This window comes from Apiospora hydei (assembly GCF_038363865.1).
Source record: "Apiospora hydei strain CBS 114990 chromosome Unknown utg000004l_segment0_segment0, whole genome shotgun sequence".
Taxonomy (NCBI): domain Eukaryota; kingdom Fungi; phylum Ascomycota; class Sordariomycetes; order Amphisphaeriales; family Apiosporaceae; genus Apiospora; species Apiospora hydei.
The window spans coordinates 2,320,203-2,338,387 of NW_027117363.1; the positions used below are offsets into that span (position 1 = coordinate 2,320,203).

General features: G+C 53.4%; 8 protein-coding genes across 8 annotated transcripts; 5 read left to right on the plus strand and 3 right to left on the minus strand.

Moving 5' to 3' along the window:
• Window positions 1-1,239: 1,239 nt before the first annotated feature.
• On the plus strand, window positions 1,240-2,859 carry PG997_003226 (prenylated Rab acceptor 1; the record flags this gene model as incomplete). Its single annotated transcript, XM_066807541.1, has 1 exon — window positions 1,240-2,859. One exon carries the CDS (start codon window positions 1,240-1,242, stop codon window positions 2,857-2,859), a length of 1,620 nt encoding a protein of 539 aa, XP_066671159.1.
• Window positions 2,860-3,279: 420 nt separating this feature from the next.
• Window positions 3,280-4,106, minus strand: PG997_003227 (uncharacterized protein; the record flags this gene model as incomplete). Its single annotated transcript, XM_066807542.1, has 2 exons — window positions 3,280-3,740; window positions 3,839-4,106. The coding sequence occupies 2 exons, from the start codon at window positions 4,104-4,106 to the stop codon at window positions 3,280-3,282; spliced, it is 729 nt and encodes a 242-aa protein (XP_066671160.1).
• Window positions 4,107-5,944: 1,838 nt separating this feature from the next.
• PG997_003228 (DnaJ domain) lies at window positions 5,945-6,890 on the plus strand (the record flags this gene model as incomplete). The annotated part of the gene is made up of 3 exons (XM_066807543.1): window positions 5,945-5,972; window positions 6,055-6,115; window positions 6,200-6,890. 3 exons carry the CDS (start codon window positions 5,945-5,947, stop codon window positions 6,888-6,890), a joined length of 780 nt encoding a protein of 259 aa, XP_066671161.1.
• A 2,366-nt stretch (window positions 6,891-9,256) lies between these two features.
• On the plus strand, window positions 9,257-9,767 carry PG997_003229 (uncharacterized protein; the record flags this gene model as incomplete). Its single annotated transcript, XM_066807544.1, has 2 exons — window positions 9,257-9,503; window positions 9,607-9,767. The coding sequence occupies 2 exons, from the start codon at window positions 9,257-9,259 to the stop codon at window positions 9,765-9,767; spliced, it is 408 nt and encodes a 135-aa protein (XP_066671162.1).
• A 153-nt stretch (window positions 9,768-9,920) lies between these two features.
• Window positions 9,921-11,151, minus strand: PG997_003230 (methyltransferase domain-containing protein; the record flags this gene model as incomplete). Its single annotated transcript, XM_066807545.1, has 3 exons — window positions 9,921-10,080; window positions 10,152-10,886; window positions 10,970-11,151. The coding sequence occupies 3 exons, from the start codon at window positions 11,149-11,151 to the stop codon at window positions 9,921-9,923; spliced, it is 1,077 nt and encodes a 358-aa protein (XP_066671163.1).
• A 1,130-nt stretch (window positions 11,152-12,281) lies between these two features.
• On the plus strand, window positions 12,282-13,473 carry PG997_003231 (thioredoxin; the record flags this gene model as incomplete). The annotated part of the gene is made up of 3 exons (XM_066807546.1): window positions 12,282-12,360; window positions 12,512-13,059; window positions 13,120-13,473. The coding sequence occupies 3 exons, from the start codon at window positions 12,282-12,284 to the stop codon at window positions 13,471-13,473; spliced, it is 981 nt and encodes a 326-aa protein (XP_066671164.1).
• A 2,071-nt stretch (window positions 13,474-15,544) lies between these two features.
• On the plus strand, window positions 15,545-16,453 carry PG997_003232 (uncharacterized protein; the record flags this gene model as incomplete). The annotated part of the gene is made up of 1 exon (XM_066807547.1): window positions 15,545-16,453. One exon carries the CDS (start codon window positions 15,545-15,547, stop codon window positions 16,451-16,453), a length of 909 nt encoding a protein of 302 aa, XP_066671165.1.
• A 966-nt stretch (window positions 16,454-17,419) lies between these two features.
• PG997_003233 (uncharacterized protein) lies at window positions 17,420-18,179 on the minus strand (the record flags this gene model as incomplete). The annotated part of the gene is made up of 2 exons (XM_066807548.1): window positions 17,420-17,506; window positions 17,562-18,179. The coding sequence occupies 2 exons, from the start codon at window positions 18,177-18,179 to the stop codon at window positions 17,420-17,422; spliced, it is 705 nt and encodes a 234-aa protein (XP_066671166.1).
• Between the last annotated feature and the right edge of the window lie 6 nt (window positions 18,180-18,185).

The following is an 18,185-nucleotide window of genomic DNA, read 5'->3' on the forward strand; positions in this document are numbered from 1 at the left end:
CGAAGGACGGATAGTCGGGCAGGAATACAGGCTGCAAGCAGTGCATGTGCAAAGACAGACGAAGGTCATAGAAGCAAAGGCCCAAGCTCTCGTTACTGGCGGGCATGAAGTCAAGTGTGGGGAGGATTGACAGCTTTTTTTCTTTCCTTCTAGGTTGCAAGGCCGGGCCACCGCTAGATGGAACAAGCTGGCACCTGCAGCCCGGGCTTCTGGAGCTATCCGATTGAGAGAAAGGTATTGGATCGGGGTTTCCTGGTATTTCAACGCTCGGGTTTCTCCTTCTCTTCTCCCCCTTCTTTCTTCCTACTACTCTTTTCTCTCTTCACCATACCAAATCTTCCGCAACTTTGTGTGAGTTGGGGGCAGAGGAGGTTGCAGGAAGAGCACGCCAACACAACCACCGCCGGACGTGCGGGTACGTCTACCCTCGGATTGGGGACGTCATCACGCCCCAAACGCCCACCGCCAGGACTGGAGTCTGGTCTGGAGTCTGGACCTCGCTCGCCTGGGCTGAAATTGGAAACTGGAAACTGGACTGGCAGCCCAAATCTGCCGTTCAATTGACAGTTGTCAGCTCCTCCCCAGGGCGAGAACGAAGGTTCAGTTCGGAAGTTGCAGCCTAAACTTAGAGCGCTTTGGCGTGTTTAGTGGGCAATCTCCAGGCTGATACATTCTGTACCGCTTGCCCCTGGTTTTAGCTGCATCTCCCATCCCAGCCAAATACGGCAATCACGGTTCATTTTGCGAAAGTGCACCGACCAGATCTGCGTATCCGAACCCCAGAAAATTTATCGTCGTCAGGCCAGGGACTCTTTCAATTCATCCCCTGATCCGACCAACAAGGAAGAACAAAACAAAACCTCTCTTTGACACATCTGTCTCCCGCTCTGCACTAGCAACGCGTCAATCCAGGCCACGCCAATTGAGAAAAACCCGCTGCCGCCCAGAGTACGTAATCCTCCACCTCGTTAGCCCCTACACTGCCTTCCCCCTTATCAGTTCTGACCACTTGGCCCAAAAACCAAAAGTTGGCCTCAACCTGGTTCACCTGCCCTTCCACCCAGACAACCGCGTACACATCTCTCTGCGTGTTTTATACGCAATCTTGACCGAATTCACATTTTGTCTACACAATTGTGACCACCGTTTCTAAAATATCGCTGTTAGGCATCCTACATCGACACGTAAATCGCACTACCTACCGCGAATACCGCCTTCGACCATCCTCAACACGACACAATGGCGTCTCGTATCCAGATCCCCCTCGACGTGCTCACGTCGCGTCTGAACATTTCGGACCGCTTCGCCGGCTTCCGCAATACTTCACTCTCGAGCCGATTCTCCAACCTCCGCCCTGTTGGCGAGTTCTGCGACTTCAAGCGCCTGTCCAAGCCCGAGAACTTCTCTGAGATGCAATCGCGTGTCAACTACAACCTGGGCCATTTTTCGAGCAACTATGCCGCCTGCTTCTTCATCCTGAGCATCTATGCCTTGGTGACTAGCCCGCTCTTGCTCTTCGACATTGTCCTGCTTTTCGCCGGCTTGTGGCTCCTTGGCAAAATGAACGGAGAGGACCTCGTTATCGGAACTTTCCGCGCCACATCCTCGCAGTGCTACACTGCTCTGTTGGTCACTGTTGCCATCCTTGGTCTCATTGCTCCAACTTTCAGCACCCTGCTCTGGCTGCTTGGTGCCAGCGGCGTCGTCATTATTGGCCACGCTGCTTTTATGGATAAGCCCATCGACGAGGCTTTTTTCCGGGGAGGCGGTCTAGGTGGTCGGCCGCAAGCTCCCAAATATGCGCCCCAATGGGGAAGACCATCGAGGCGCGGGCGAGGACGGGAGGCGCCTCAAAAAGGGGACCAAGGCTTTTGGTCCCAAAGTGAAAGAGTCCATGAATTGGACAGCGATGACTCGGATACTCAAGGCGCTGGTTTGACTTCGGGAAATAGACGGTTTATTAGTGATCCACTCCATTTCACGGGTACAGAATTGGGCCGCGGAGGAAAGTCTCGCGGTGGTTATGCTTATCAAGCTTCGGATGATGATGAAGAGGATGATTCGACCGAAGTAGAATCGGAGGAGGACGAGGAAGAGGCTGAGCTGGTCGAGTATGCACTGGCCAAAATACGTAAAGCACAGGCAAAGGGCAAGCAAGACGTGAAGCTGAACAAGGAAGAGCTCGCAGCTCTGGAACGAAGACGAAAGCGGTTGGAAGCGGAGGCCGAACAGGGCGCAAAGCGAAAGCAGAAGCCAGAACGCATCGCGGTTCCCTTGTCTCAGTTCGATCCGTCGGCTATGGAGGCTCCGCGCAAGCGCAGTGGGGTGTCAGCATCATCGGAAGACTCGACAGCTGTTGTCAGCGCACGAAGCCGATCTGGTCCGCCTGTGGGCCTTTTCCCTCCGCCCAACGCTTCGCGCTCATCACATCGTTCATCAACTTCATCTTCGCAGCAGTTGGTATCGCGATCGTCGTCTGGTCGCAACACTCCCGATCCTTTCAAGTATCAGACTGCTGGCTCGCGTGCGGCGTCCGGGCACAGTGTTGCAGGTCCTAGGCGGAACATGTCTGGATCCTCAGATCCGTCTCGCCGAAGTGTTCATGGTTCGTCGAGAAGCATTCACCGGGCACAAAGCAGTGAAGAGTCTGGCGAAAGCACCACAAGCGATGAAACAGGAAACGGAGTGCACATATCGCGCAACCGAACTCCCCCTGAGGAGATCGTTGTGGTCGAGGGTTCTCCTGAGCCTGAGCCTGGCCCGCGTACGAGGAGCAAGGCTTCATCTAAGCAATCGCCTGTGAAACGGAAATCGGCCAGTGGTACCAGCACCAGTGGTAGAAAGCGCAAAGGCAAATAAGCAAACACCACAGCAATGTCAGAGGTTTAGGCACTGAAAAGTTCTTCCCTTGTGTTGTAATATCCTGCCATCATTCATAGACTTATTATTTCTTAATGGCGCAGTTTTCAACGACCAAATTACGCACGGTGATTTGGTCGAGCGATGGCTATAGTTGTCTCAATACTTGGTGATAAGTCGTGCAAAATGGTATTCCAATCAGGGTTGAGGTATGTTGTGTTTTGGTCATATTATTCTTGCTCGTTAAAATCAGTGGTATCTATATAGTGCAATCCATATTCTCAAGCCCAGCAAGAAAAAAACACCTCCGGCAGCCTTTTCCCTGCCCATGTCCAAAAACCCAGGGCGCCAGAAGGTGAAAAAAAGGGGAAAAGGGCATAATCATCACAGCGCCGAATTTTAAACAGTCGCTCCCGCCAATCACGCAAACATCTTGGAGAAACCGCTTACCAAACCACCTCCCCAGCTATCACCACCCCAGCCTTTGCCCCAGCCATCATCTTGGTAGGTTGTCCGCTCCCACCGCATATCACCCTCATAGCCACGGTCGACATGTACATTCTTGCTGCTGCTGCTGCTGCCACCCATGCCTCCAGCCATACGAACGGCCTCGCCCATGAGCCCGAATCTGTCGCCCGAGGCAGTCTTGGCGGCGATGCCGAGCATGCGTTCGATTCCGGGCGGGAGCTTCAGGCCAAACCGGGCGAGGAGGGCCGTCAGGGCCCCACCGGTGATCAGCGGCATGATGACCAGCATGAAGACCTTCATAGGGTGGCGTTTGGCGTAGTAGACCAGGTCGCGCAAGAGTCGCTTGAGCTTCTTGTACATGCGCTGGACGAAACTGTTGCGGGGCTGGCGCTTGTAGTACGAAGACGAACGGCCTGTGTTACCGAGGAGGTCTCATGTTAGTAAAAGTGGTTTGGTTTCACGAACAATGTCGACTTTTTTTGAGTGAGCGAGTTGTTGGACTTAGACTTACTACCAAGACCTCCGAAGAAGCTCTTTGAGCTGCTGTTGCCCAGGCCGAAGAAGGACCCCCGCGAGCTGCTGCTGTGCTTGTGCGAAGGGCTGCTGCCGCCGAGGAGGCCCTCGAAGGTGGAGGTGGAGTGTCGATGGCGCTCTCCCGAGTGTGAGCGCGACTTCTTGGACTTGCTTGAGGAGGACTTGTTTGATGCGGACTTCCTGGCGCGATGTGTCGTCTTGTGCGACACGACGGAGCCGCCGTCCCAACCATCGAAGAAACCCATTTTTTGTGCTTTGCGATGATATATATCAATGAATTGGGTATGTACGTTGGTTGAACGGTTTCGATTCAGGTAACGATTGTCTCGGGCCACTTCAAGTGGACTAAGAAGGAGCAGGGACAGAGGGGCAATAATGGACGGGCGTTCTTTCGTTCAACAACAGGACGTGGGTATTGTAGATCTTTTGTGTCGCCCTGGGGTTTCTTATGCTGTGTGGGCGTACGCGGTGCTATCGGGTGGATTCTGTGTGACCTGCAGCAATCTTGTCGTGCAAGGGAATAGTCTGGGATTACCAACAAGCGAGCTGCTGCAACTAACAGGAAACAGCGTCTTCTTCTCGTCCGTCTTTGCGTTGTCTCTGTTCTAACCTAGGTCCAGAAGAGTCTTTGGGCAGGGTCCCCAAGTGGAGCAAGGGACGCGATCGCGGGCGACTAATGTATGTACTGCTGTAACAGGTGCAGGCAAGGCAAGGCAAGGCCAAGGCACTGAACAGCCCAGACAAGATCTCGCGATGGGAACAGCGATTGAGAAAAGTCCACTTTGGGCACAATCGACGTTGCCGAATTCAGTGGACTGCAGTAGCCTTGACCAGACAGGATCTGGAGACGGAGAGCAAGGTTACTGCCACTGTGACTGTACAGTACAGTGCTGTACCGGGAGAGAGTGTGAGCCTGAGCGAAAGGACAGCAATACGATCCGAGCTCTCTCTGTGCGTGATCTCTCTATCTCGATGCTGCGCGTGATGGATAGATAGTATGGGGCTTCGGGTATGGGTAAACGTATGGGTCTCGCTGGCGGCTGCTTGGACGTGCTTGCTGTCGTTCAAACAGTCTCCATATAATCGAGGATATAATCGTGCAGTCGGCTGTATGTACTGTACTATATGAGTGGGAATTGGTAAAATTGGCACAACAGAAAATAAAGAATAAGACAAAAAATGATGTTCAATTGGTGAGCTGACTATGGAGACGACACCTGCGGGCAGCGAACGAGAGGGGATTGGATTGGGCAATGCTGGCAGCAGGGCCGGCCGTTGGTCAGCAGAGTTGGTTGCAGAAATTCCTCTTTCCTCCTCCCCTTCCTGCGGCTCAAACAAGCGCTGCTTGTGAGTCGATGCCCTTGCCTGCCCTGCAACCTGCCGGCCCCTCACCGACAATTCGAGTGGCTGGTCTGCCTCTTTGAATGGGCAGGCCTGGGTGGGATCGTCAGAGTCAAGACGGGCTATTCTTTCGAAATGGGCTTAGCTGTTCTCGGTGTGAGGCACATAACTAAGCGTCTTGGCCGGCCTCTCACGGTTTTCTCCCTGTCCTGTCCTGCCCGACATGCCCCCATCTTGGCTGGCACCCCCATTCCCTAGATTCTCATCTCTCCATATGGGCACCCCATGTGGCTCTCACGCAATACCCGAGAGAGGAGTCGGGGAGGGAGTCTAGGAGATATTTTTGGTGTTGGTGCCCAGGCTGTAAATCGGACTTTTTAGAAAGGCATGGGCCCGGCCGTGCTCCTTCGAGGGTCCCCATGCCCACCTCGGGCTAGCGTTGATAGGCTGAAACCTCCGATACGACAATGACTGGACTGGATGATGTGGCTGTTAGCTGATTATCTTTTTTTCAAGCCACCGTGGCTTGTTTGCGATTATGACGTCCTCATTTGGCCCCTCGATATCCCACCTAGAAAGTGACTTTAAGCCCAGCACGACTGTGACTCTGGAATGGTGCATCCAGGTCACATACACCTTTATTAGTTCACCTACAATTCTCTTCCACGATTCTAGTTGTCGTTCTCCCTCTACTGTCCCTACAAAGCTACAGAAGTAACAAATAAACTGCCGGGTTGCCAAGATGAGTGCCGGTGCTCCTCCCAACTACTGTAAGTGGCCGGCTGCCCAAAGGCGCATCTACAGCTCCTACAACCATCCGCAACCCACCTTGACTGACAACGGAACATGCAGATAAGATCCTTGAGGTATCTGATACAGCAAACACACAGCAAATCCGAGATGCATACAAGAAGTAAGATACGCACACCTCTTTGGAGAGAGACACCCATCCGCCCACACACACTACATCACGATGCTAACTTCACATGTTTACTAGAGCTGCCCTGAGAACACACCCTGATCGGGTCCCCGCCGAATCGCCAGAGCGCGCACAGCGCACCCGCAAGTTCCAGCTCGTCAACGACGCCTACTACACCCTCTCCGATCCCACACGAAGACGCGAGTATGATGCGCAGCGGCGCATGTACGGCTTCTCCGCTGGTGGTGGCGGCGGCGGGGCACGCTCTAACGCCGCTCCCCAGGGCGACTCTAAGTATGCCGACCCATTCGACGAGTACATGTTCGACGAGGAGATCCCCACGTCCGGGCCAGGTGGCGCTGCCGGCGGCATGCCCGGCGGGTTCCCCTTCAGCTGGGCGTGGAACTACTTCACGGGCGCGCAGCAGAACGGACAGAACACGCAGGAGTCGCGGCAACGGGCCGAGAACGAGCAGTTCGGCGACGTGTTCGAGGAGATGCTGCGCGAGGAAGGCATGGCCGAGCAGCAAAATAAGGGAGGCAAGCTCTGGAGCGTCGCGGGCGGCGTTAGTGGTGGCATCCTGGGCTTCATCATGGCCAACTTCCCGGGTCTCATGGCGGGCGCCGTCGCGGGCAACCGCCTGGGGGCCGTGAGAGATGCGAAGGGCAAGAGCGTCTACGCCGTCTTCCAGGAGCTGCCTCAGGGGGATCGCGCGCAGCTGCTCGCGCAGTTGGCGGCCAAGGTGTTTAGTCACACGGTGGGGGTCTAGTTTCGAATATGCGAAGGAGTCAAGTCAAGATGCATCCTTATGGCTGCATAACAGGGGTCGGCCTACTTGCTGCATCCGGACCACCACCCAAAGGAGCAACTAGTCAGGAGAGCAGGACGGGGGCCCACCTGCCAGCGCCGGGTGATTCATAGAGAAGGATGACTACATACAGACTTTGTGTCAGCAATGGACGAATGACACGACATGAACTGGGTCGAGAAACGGGAATGTGCTTTCTTTGCTTGTTTGACTAGGGAAACGGTACGTAGTCGCAGGGGCGACTTGCGAGGAGTTATGGGCGGGTTTGGTTATGGCGATATACAATAGGTAGATAGTTTCATGAGCAGAACAGAGCAAAACAGAGCTCACTCGGCAATTTGCCATCTACTCGGACTGCCGTTCTCCGCGTGAGAAGCACCTATGCAACCTAGTATAGTTCCCGAAGCGCTTGAACTTTTGTTAGCTCGTGATTACCTTCGCCTCTTGCCTGTCCAAAGAGGAAATCGTTCAAGACTGATGGAAACATTCCAACATCCAACTTACACTCACCCCTGTTCGTGCCAAGAATGCCAGTATGTCTGGTGGGTAATCCCCTTGTTTTCAGCGGCGTGAGTGCCAGCTTCTAGATAAATGAAGCGTTGAGGTCGGGCAGATGTGCATGCTAGCGCTGTAACGGCGTTATGCAGCTGCAGTCCATCCCCCTTACAGCACCACCCACACCTAGGTAAGACCTCAATTAGGTCTTTCAGGCGCTGAACTCAATAAAACCGATGCCAAATGCGTGACTGCGTATGTAAATATAAGGTCTATCTATATATGTATGTCGGGTATGTTTGTATGTGCTGTCCGTTCGCAGGTGTGCGCATGATTGGGCATTGGACCGAAGAAGGCCACTCTGCTGAAGGCCGGTCCTGCCTTGCTTTGCCTTGACAGCCACTACTGTACCTATACCTACAGACATGGTATGCACTTATGCAATGCAGGTCCAAGGTCTTGTCGAACCAGACCTCAATCTCGAAACCCAATCGGAGGACGGCAATCGGGGCACTATACGCGCGTACCGGAGGTGAAAACTCTGACATGGAAAGGAAATAGAGCGGTCTTGTTTTTGATGTGTGTTCGTCCTGCATAACTGTTTGCTTTTTTCTTTTTTTCGGCGGTGGTTCGTACAGACGAGAGCCGTTCATGTCAATCTGTTTGGCTTGCTAGTTCTCGAGGTATGGTTCGATATAACGGCACTATACGAAGCCCAGAGTGGATTCAGTAGCACATAGGTCCTGAATCAAAATGCCCAACAGGTGGAAAAAGAGTTGAAAAATTGCATCACTTTTGCCGAACAGTTCCGCATGACACGTAAGAAGAAGAGGAAAGAAAGAAAAATAGCTTCCAACCCCGAAGTGCTTGCAGAAAGGGGCGTCTCATGCACCTGGTCAGTTGTCATATTGAGACAGGGAACATAAGGTTGACACTGAACCCAATGCCGTCGCCGCCACTCTCCACCACACCACTACATCTTGTCGACGCCTCGCCGTGAAAACTCTGAAAGCTACAGGCTCGGCATTTGTTCCAGAATGGTTCGATGGATCCAATGGCTGAAGCTGAGAGGGTAGATTTGATTGTGGTCGTTATTGGACTTTGTACTGATGTAGTGGTAGGTCTCTCTGTCTGGCTCCCGCAATTATCACATGTGTTGGGCATGGGTCTTTGCAGTCTTCGAGCTGTGCCCCCTTGTCCAGCAACGCTCAAGATGCCAGCCACTTGTATCAAGGAGCCCATTCTTACTTGGCCTCTGGTTAACATGTTTAGGTGCTCCAGCCATGGCCTTATATCGAGAAGTTTCTCATCTGGTGACTGACAAGAATGCATGCACTATATAATCAGACGGCAGCAGGTGTAATTTGGCTCAAGCCACCCGCGCGACTAGCAAAGGCTCTTCCCAGCGCCTTTTGAAGACAGTCGCTGGACAACCATCTTTCTGGATAGGATCGTGTCGAAGAATGTTCCATGATGTGTAGCTTCAGTGCCGGTACGTTGTCTGCAAGCGACAGGTAGAAGCGTTGGCCAGGCTGCGGCTCTGCGGCAGTCGGGCCAGCAGCTTCTTGGAGCCCCTGAAGCTCTCGGAAGCGTTCGAATCGGTGCCGACGAGAATATTTTCTTTGATGCTTCTCGTTGATAGTGTTGGAAATATGTATATAAGAATGAACCAATCTCTTCACTGGACAAAACTTGGTAATCACTGCTCACAGCACATCAACTCCTTTACTCAACTCCAGCTCAGGCCTCATCTATCTACTCACTTTACCACTTGGAAGCCACTCCTGACCACTAGGAAGACCATCCACCAACTCACCCAACTCCCACCCAAAATGTATCGCTTCATCATCGCTCTTGCCATGGCTGCTACCAGCTTCCCCTACACCACCGCCCAGATCGCGACCCAGTTCCAGGCGCCTTCCGTCGCCTTCTCCAACAATGCCGGCTGCTCCAACCCCGGTACATCCAGCAGCATGATCGCCGGAGAGTGCACTGCCATCCCCACCACCATCCTAGGAACCGCGAGCCAGAGCATGAACGTCACGTACCCGATCGACAATGTCGATTTGAACTGCCCCCGTAGGTCGCTTCCGGGTCATGGTTTTCTGCGGCCCGTCACGTCTTGTTTCTCAATGGACTTCGAATGGCATATGATGAATGACTGACTCTGATCGCTGCTTAGTGACATTCTACAACGACGCGATGTGCGCTGTGGGCGGCGACGCCATGCCGTATACGGGGGCCAATGTGTGTGTGGAGGTCAGCAACTACGGCTCCGTCAAGGCCAAGTGCTCCAACATCCTCACCGGGGCGACTTATACTGCCCCTGCCAACTCGAGCTGAGCTTGAAGACCTGGAGCTCTGCGGAGCAGGCGGCCACATAGAGGAGGTGCAACGGGCAGTTGCCTGGTGTTAGAACGATGTCGTTCCTTTTGTTATGCTTGATTTCTCTGTATATTCAATCGTTTGAAATTTGAAGGGGAGATGGTGGTGGTTCTACGGCTTCTCAAACGCTATGCAGCAATATCTAAACGTTCCATTCGCGTAACCGCGTCGCATCGCTCGGAAAGACTGCAAGAATGCCAGGCCATCTCGCCCCTGGGAGATGGCAAAGGCCCAAAGTGATGGTGACGAGACCAACGACCAGGATATGTCCCTATATTGGTTTTCTTCGGTTAGCACATTCCGGTACATAGAAAAACAAGGAGGGCGGCCTGGAAAACATACCAAGTCCTGAGAACATCGTTGCTAATATCCATCGGCCCCTTCAGCACCTTGAAGCCGGCCTTGGTCGCCATCTCGACGTACTGGTCCGCCGTGCACAGCGGGGGCAGCAGCATGCCGTCCTCGATCGGCTTGATGTCGGCCTGCTCCTGCTCGGGCGTGAGGTCCTTGGCCTTGAACCAGTCCGCGATGACGAGGCGGGACTTGTTGCCGCCGCCGCCGCTCCCGAGCAGCTCGAACGCGGACGAGAAGAAGAGCGGCTTGTTGGGGAAGTGCGATAGCGCCTCGGAGATCCAGACGCAGTTGAAGGACGAGGCTTCTTGCTGCTGCTGCTGCTGTTTGAAGTACTCCAGCATCTTCTCAGCGTCGAGCTCGATGAAGCGCACGCTAGAGTTGCCGGAGGGGTACTTGATCATGCCCCGGGCATCGGCGGCGGCGGCCGGCGTCGAGGAAGCAGCGGTCTTGTCGCCGGCGGCAGCAATAGCGGCGTCGACCTCGGCCAGGGTCAAGCGCTGCGCGATCTCGACCTGCCGCCCGCTGATGGTGACGCCCGTGACTTGGCAGTCGTGCTCCTTGGCCAGGAAGCGCGAGGTGCCGCCGATGCCGCAGCCGACGTCGAGGACGCGGCTGGACTTGGGCAGGACCGAGATCTCGAGGAGCAGGTTGATCAGGTTCACCTGGGCCTCCTCCTTGGTCTCGTTGGGCTGCTTCCAGTAGCCGTGGTGGATGTGCTGTCCCCTGTAGTAACGACGGACAGGCGCATGCGGGATTAACAACTCTAACTGCATAAAGGGGTAGCGTGAAGGAGGGACTCTGCTTACCAGAGTGAGTAGTAGTAGTCAGAAGCAACATTGTAGTGAAGCTTTATCCGGTCTTTCAGCGAATCGAAGGTGCCGTAGGATTCGTAGCTGGGGATCTCATGTTCGTCGCCCGGGTGGTGGCCAGCAGGCTCTGTTGTTCCGGCAACCGCCTGCGGCTTTGACTGTGCTTCTTGAGCTGCCATGGTTTTGGATGTTCTACTTAAGATAGGCAAGTTTTACTACTGCTTCTTGTTCGTGATGAGTCGTCGACCGGGTGCGCTGAGATGGGGGCACGATTGGAGAACGATTATGGGAGGCAGGTCACTTCTGGGATGCGTGATGAGGTGGACTATCACTGCTCTTTTCGAATGATGGATCCCTGTTTCATCCCAGGTAACCTACCAGCCTAGACAGGACATAGAACACGCTTAATATCATGGAACTAGCCTAGTTTCGTTCCATACCGATGCAATACCTCCTTGGGAGCTCATCAGCGTGCTCTTACCATGTATGACGACATGATTGGTTCCAACCAATATGGGGCAGAGGTTTGAGCACAGAGTCCTGATACGTTTCAGCAGGACCAATGACCGGCTGGTTGTTGTGCCGTGCTCGGTCGGACACATCGTCCTGCTATTCCTGAGCGAGTATTATATTGCTGCTTCAAGCACTGAGCATTGACCTGTCGATAGGGTATCACAAGCCTGTTAAGTGTATATACACCTTAGCTCTCCGCCGATCATTTGCAGGACCTACACAGATAGAGCTATCTGTGAGGTAGCTCATAAGACAGGTACTTGTACACCCATGATCCTTCCATGGCGACCCCATTACTGAATGGCGTTCACGTGTATTTTAGCTGTATTATGTTTATGTTACGTACATAATGCTGCAATCATGCTACCAATACGTTTTGGTAGAAGTCTTGACTTAGGACAAGTCATATTGGAACAGCAATCAGCGTGAGAACCAACATTGAAAGACGGATTGATATTGACTCCAGTTGTACCTAAGGTACTTCATACTTGAGGGCCTCGGTGCTGAAAATGACGGCGCGGGGTTGTTGGGTTTAACTGATTACATAACCAGAGACACCCGGCCCGTTCCTGAGTAGGTACCTAAGGTAAGTGCTAGAGCTGGAAATGTGGCAGGGATGGCCACGATTCGATAGCACTGCTGCCTTCTACGTAATCCAGCGTAGGTGAACTTTCAGCTTGCTTGGCCCTCTCTCAGACAGACCAATCTACACGTTCACCGCATTCCGACTGCCCTTCGGCCTACCCAATCCAATCATCTTTTTTTTCGGGGAGACGCTCCAGACCCTGCGCCCACGATGTCGAAAACGATCGAGATCACCTCTTCGGAGCAGTTCAGCGACATTCTTAGCAAGTCGCGCATCGTTGTCGCCGACTGTAAGTTGGTCCCCTCCAGCCCAGGAATCAGCATCAGCCCTACCCCGCCACCCCCCGTTGCTTTCCCGCGAGAGCGACGCAGGATGCTCTTGAAATCCTTTTACGCCGCGCTGCCCTGATCATGCGCTTACTCTTCTGTTGCAATATTTAGTCTACGCAAATTGGTGTGGGCCTTGCAAGCAGATCGCGCCCGTCTACGAGCAACTGTCCATGTCCTTATCGAGACCCAACATCGCCACATTCGTCAAGGTGAACACCGAGGGAGACAAGGCCAAGGATGTCGCACAGGCTTACGCTGTCACCCACCTTCCCACTTTCATTCTGTTCCGTGATGGCAAGATTGCCGAGAAGGTCAAGGGCGCCGACCCCCAAAAGTTGAAGTCTCTTATTGAGAAGCTCAGCAACGACATCGAGACGGCCGGCGAGGGAAGCAGCAGTGGCGGCGGCGGCATGACCTGGCTGGGCGCCGACCTTCCCCGCGGCTACTCTGACATCTCCGATGTCATCGACGTGAAGGGCCTCGAGCTTCTGAACGCCGACGATACCGAATTCTCCGTTCGAACCCTGTTCAACCGGCCGAAGCCTTCGAGTCTGGAGAAGAGCGATTCCGAGCAGAAGGACTGGGTGGAAAGTGACACAGATGAACAGCTCCTGCTCTTCATGCCGTTCAACTCGTCCGTCAAGCTGCACACGATACAGGTATGTTGGCATTTCCTGGAGCGATGTAATGGCTAGATACTGACCCTAGATGTGTTACAGATCACTTCTCTACCCCCTAACGCCGGCGAGGACGAGGACGAGGACGAGATACCCATGAGACCCAAGACGATCAAGCTGTTCACCAACCGGCCGCATAACCTAGGCTTTGATGAAGCGGAGGACATTCAGCCCACTCAAGAGATTGAGATTGGCGAGGACGACTGGAATGCCAACGGGACTGCAAACGTTGGTCTCCGGTTTGTACGCTTCCAGAACATCACCAGTGTCATTCTCTTCGTGGTAGATGGCGACGGCAGCAGCGAGAAGGTACGTTTGGACCGAGTCAGGCTGATTGGAGAGTCTGGCGAGAAACGCGACCTCGGGAAGCTGGAGAAGATTGGCGATGGCGAATAGACAGTCCCTGGTATGGCATCACCAAGTTGCGATGCTTCAACAAAAAGGAGCCCCAGCAGGGAAATCTTAAGCGCAGGTGCAAATGGTTTTCAACTTGTCTCGGTAACAAGGAGCCCGCATCGCATCGTGTTATACGAATAGACATACCCAGACCAGTTCATGGACGTTGGTTCTCATGGGGGGCATTTGACATCGGATAGTCCTAATCATTAAGATATCCAAAAGGGACAAATATCTGCCACCCTTAAGACGCTGCAATCGACTACGGTCAAGATGGAAGCATGGTTTCAACTATAATAAGCACATGCTCAAGCCTTACATGAGCGTGTAGGAGGAAGTAATGTCCAGCATTCTAGTGCGATCCTGGGCGTTGGAAAGTGCCCAAGATCGACATCAGTATTTCAAACGCCGGCCTGCAATTTTGATTCTTCTGTGACATCGGACTGACGCTACGAAAAGGCATCCATGGTTACTCCGGTTAGGGAATAGGGATTCGAGCAACACGGGGATGTGTTTAAGTCCTGTCGCCGCACGAAGAAGAAAAGGGAAGAGAAGAAGAGATCACAAATTTTTGGCGGCGCTTTTAAGCTGGCAGGCAGTGGGGCATGGGCATGGAAAATCGGCACTCGGCGCGGCGATTGCTCCGGGCATCAGCTATCTAATCAGTTAGGTACCTACTTACCTGTAAGTTCAACTCAACCTCTTGCCAGTCAGCAGGCAGCTGATTCGCAGCACTCCATCAGTTCATTGATGGTCTTTGCTCAACCCCGCCGTGATCAACTCAGCCCATGGCTCACCCGCTCTCTTATTTCAGTACCTCCTTCTTAATGGCGAAAGCGCTGCTTTTCGTACAATACTTCCCGTGAATAACCAATACACTACTTTATACAGTTACACTACACATCTAGTGGAATGAACGATTAAAAACCTGTATCATAATGAAACAGTACGGAATCTGGTGAGAGCAGCGCTTTCGCCATCAAGGGAATCTCCAACAGCAGCCGGTATTGGCTGTGCTAGCATCCACTAACAAAGGTCTCGTCTACATACTTCGAACTGATTTGGCAACATATTTGATACTCTACTCAACATCCAATCCAACGATTCCAAGTTCCTCAAGTTATGCATGAAATTGTCATTATGCGCTGCAGCCATCCACACCAAAATCTTAGCCCACTTTGGCACCTTCTTGTGCTGTGTCACAAGGCTTCTTCCTAGCAACGTCACAGAAGGACCCGGAGGAGACCAGATATGTAATGCTCGACTAAGGACTTATATAATCACGTACGCGTGATACGAGATAAGCAGTCAGACGCCACATGCAGTAGCCAAGCAACTTTCCCAGAGGTAGAGACGACGGCTGCAACGCTACCTCCTCGAGCTACTCGAGTTACTCACTCAATCCAGCAGGGGGTTTGTTCTCCCCAAACCCAGCAGGGGTTCTCCCCAACCCAGCCAATATCGATTCGATGGCGATGGGAAGATTGGGGTATCAATGCAACATGTTAATGCCTGCTTCCAAATATAGCCCCAACCCTCTCTGTCGGTACCCTGTATACTCGGAAGGGGGTGGGAAGGCCAAGTCGACGTCGTTCGCTTGAATCCTTGTGCCCATGCGACGCCCATGCCCATCCCAGCCGACAAACCGGACGGCCAGGACTGAACACTTTCCTTTTCCAGCCGCCACTTCGCCGGCACGTCAGCACTGTGGCCAGCGCCGGTGCAACGACGGCTCGCCCTATGTCCATTTGCGGAAGTTGGCCCAGAGTGTGGTCATCTTCTCGCGATGCATTGCTTAGTCGATTCTCGCCGGCTTCTTTGTTGCCAGGCTAAGTCGCACTCGTCATTCCCCGCCGGCCTATGACCGTTCATGATGATGGTGCCCCCAACTCTGTTTGGATGTGCCCGGCTGTCGCGTGGCTCGCAGCCACATTCCACTAGATTGGGGGCATGAGGTCTTTATTACCTTCCGGCCCAGATGTCTGTCTGGTTTTTTTGCTCTTATGTTCTCGTTCCTGAATGTCTCGACACTCATATATACTTAAGTACTGTCCCTTGGAACCGACTCGCGATGGCTGTACCGACTGAACAGACGTTCTATCAGTTTTCCAAACTTCCCTTTGAGCTGAGAGACCTGATATGGAGTTATGCGCTCCCCGAACCCCGGGTCTACGAGGTTTTAGACTCCCCGTCCTCGGCGCATACCCATAATATCCCGTCCAGTCGACTCATGTTTGCTGATATCCGCAACGAGCCGCCTCCGACTCTCGGGCGGGTGTGCCAGGACGCGCGGAGAGCGGTTTCCCATCGGTACAAACCGCTCGTTTTTTCTGGGACCGTCAAACATGTCGACCTCTCGCGCGATATCATCCTGCTCGACTCATATCTGCAGGTCAAGAGGCTGCTAAAGGTCATGCGTCTACTTAGTCAGATCGATACCGTGCGGAGACATGCCACCAAGGTAGCTCTAGGTACTTCCTGGGGCCTATACACTGGTCTGCATCTGCGACTCTTCCACAAGTCCGTTCGGACACACCAGAATCTGGCCCGATTCCTCCAGCACATAGCCAAATTCCGCCAAATGAAGGACATTGTCCTCGTCGTCTACCAGCGGTCAGCCTTCAACCTCAAGCGACGAGTGCCAGACCGCCCAAGACTTCCATGGCATCATTACGACCTTTACGAGTCTTATCATTATAACTTCAACGTGAATTACAATGTCGACAACTACTTTGTACGACGCCCGTGCCACAGCAGGCTGGTCAGATACGATCCTGGGATTAGCAAGGCGGACAGGGCCCACCCATCCGTACCTCAACACAAGCAGTACTCATACGGACCATTGCCACTAGGTCACCAGGTACACGAACTCAAGACAACGTTCGAGAGCTGGGTGGAGAAGGTTGTTGAGGATGGATGCCTTGGGGATGCTTCGCCTCCACGATTAGAGACGGCGACATTAACCTGGATATACAAGTGATCGGCACGGAAGCCTCCTTCGGTGCTGTGCTCGGCCTTCGTCGGACTGGCTTGCGCCTCGAAAGGGCAAGACGGTCTATAGTTCTATCCGAGTCTGGAACTTGCGCGGCTGGCCACGAAGCCAAAAGGGATGGCCCCATACTGTACCATCTCTACACAATACCTAAAGCCGTGAGCACACCAGTCTTCAGAACCATGAGGACCGCGGCCATCTCAATGGTCCTCAAGTCGTATGGAATGGACACGCAAGCTGCGCCGAATTGCTGAAGTAGCTATACATCCGGACAAAGCGCCTACTGTGCCGCCTCCGACCCATCCACTCATGAGATAGGCTATCTCGAAATATATCTCTAGGAGCAGGCGGCGGGAGCTTTGAAATTTCATGGAATAACATTGAGTGGCTAGCTCGATCCGGACGTGGTAATGGTACAATCAAGTGTGTAATCCTTCTCATTCACGGTGCAGTCATGTGGTAGCCAAAGGCATAATTCTGCCCATCGAAGGCGCGGCTCCAGTTCCTGCCTTGGGAGCCGGGCAAAGACAAACTTTAACCAGTGCTATCACGAATGTTTTCCCCATTGCAGTCGGCCCGTACCAAGTAGAATCTGAAATATTTAAGGACGCACGAGTAGCTTCAATTACCGAATGCTTTTTGGCGAGCTTCTCGTCTCATATATTCTCTCTCTCTCAAAAAAAGCGCTATCAATCCCCCTGAATCACAGAAGAAACAGGCAAAGATGTGTATGTATTTCCCAACGTCGCTGATGAACTCGCTGTCCATCGAGTCCACCGACTCCGTGGGACAGGGGCAGAAGGAAGCCCGGGCACCCGCCCCCACGCCCGTGGTCGTGGACTGGCCCTGCTTCGCCACGCCGCAGGCCCTCGATCACTCGCTGAGCATCTTGTATGCCCAGTGGTCCGAGATCGACAAGCTCGCCATCTGCGTCCCCGACCTACCTCCGGAGCGTCAGATGTCACGGGACGATACCCGGCGCTGGATGTTCGTCTCGACACAGCCGCCGCCGCAGGTGGTCTGGAAGGGCGAAAGGGTCCACTGGACCGTGGTCAGACAGCACATCTACGACGTCCTCACCGAGAAGACTACGTACGACGTCGACGAGGAGGACGGCACCCTCCCCCCAGGCTTCCAAAGAGAGCAGACGTCCAACAGCGACATCAATGACAAGCAGGACGATCACATCCACCAAGCCTTCCACGGAGAGCAGATTGTCTACGGCGACAACGATTTTATGCAGGACAACTACTTCCACGGAGAGAATACGCTCTACCACGACAACAATGACAAGCAGGATAACCACCTCCATGTAGACGTCCACGGAGAGCAGCCGTTCTACCACGACGACAACGACAAGCAAGACAACCAGATCCCCGAAGCCTTCCACGGAGAGCAAACGTTCTACCAAGGTAACAACGACAATGACGATAAGGACAAGAAGGGCAAGAAGGGCAAGAAGGGCAAGAAGGGCAACAAATGCCAGAAGGGTAACAAGGCCAACAAGGGCCAGAAGGGTAACAAGGACAGCAAGGACGAGAAGGATGACAAGACTCACCAAGCCTGTCTTGGCGGGTGTATCCACGTCAGCGACAGCAAAGATAAGAAAGGCGTCAACGGGTTCTGGGCGAAACTGTCCGCAGCAATTCGGGCGGAGGATAGCAAAAGCCAAGATGTAAGATTGGTGAAGTTGCCGGAAGTCAGTGTCATGCATATCAGT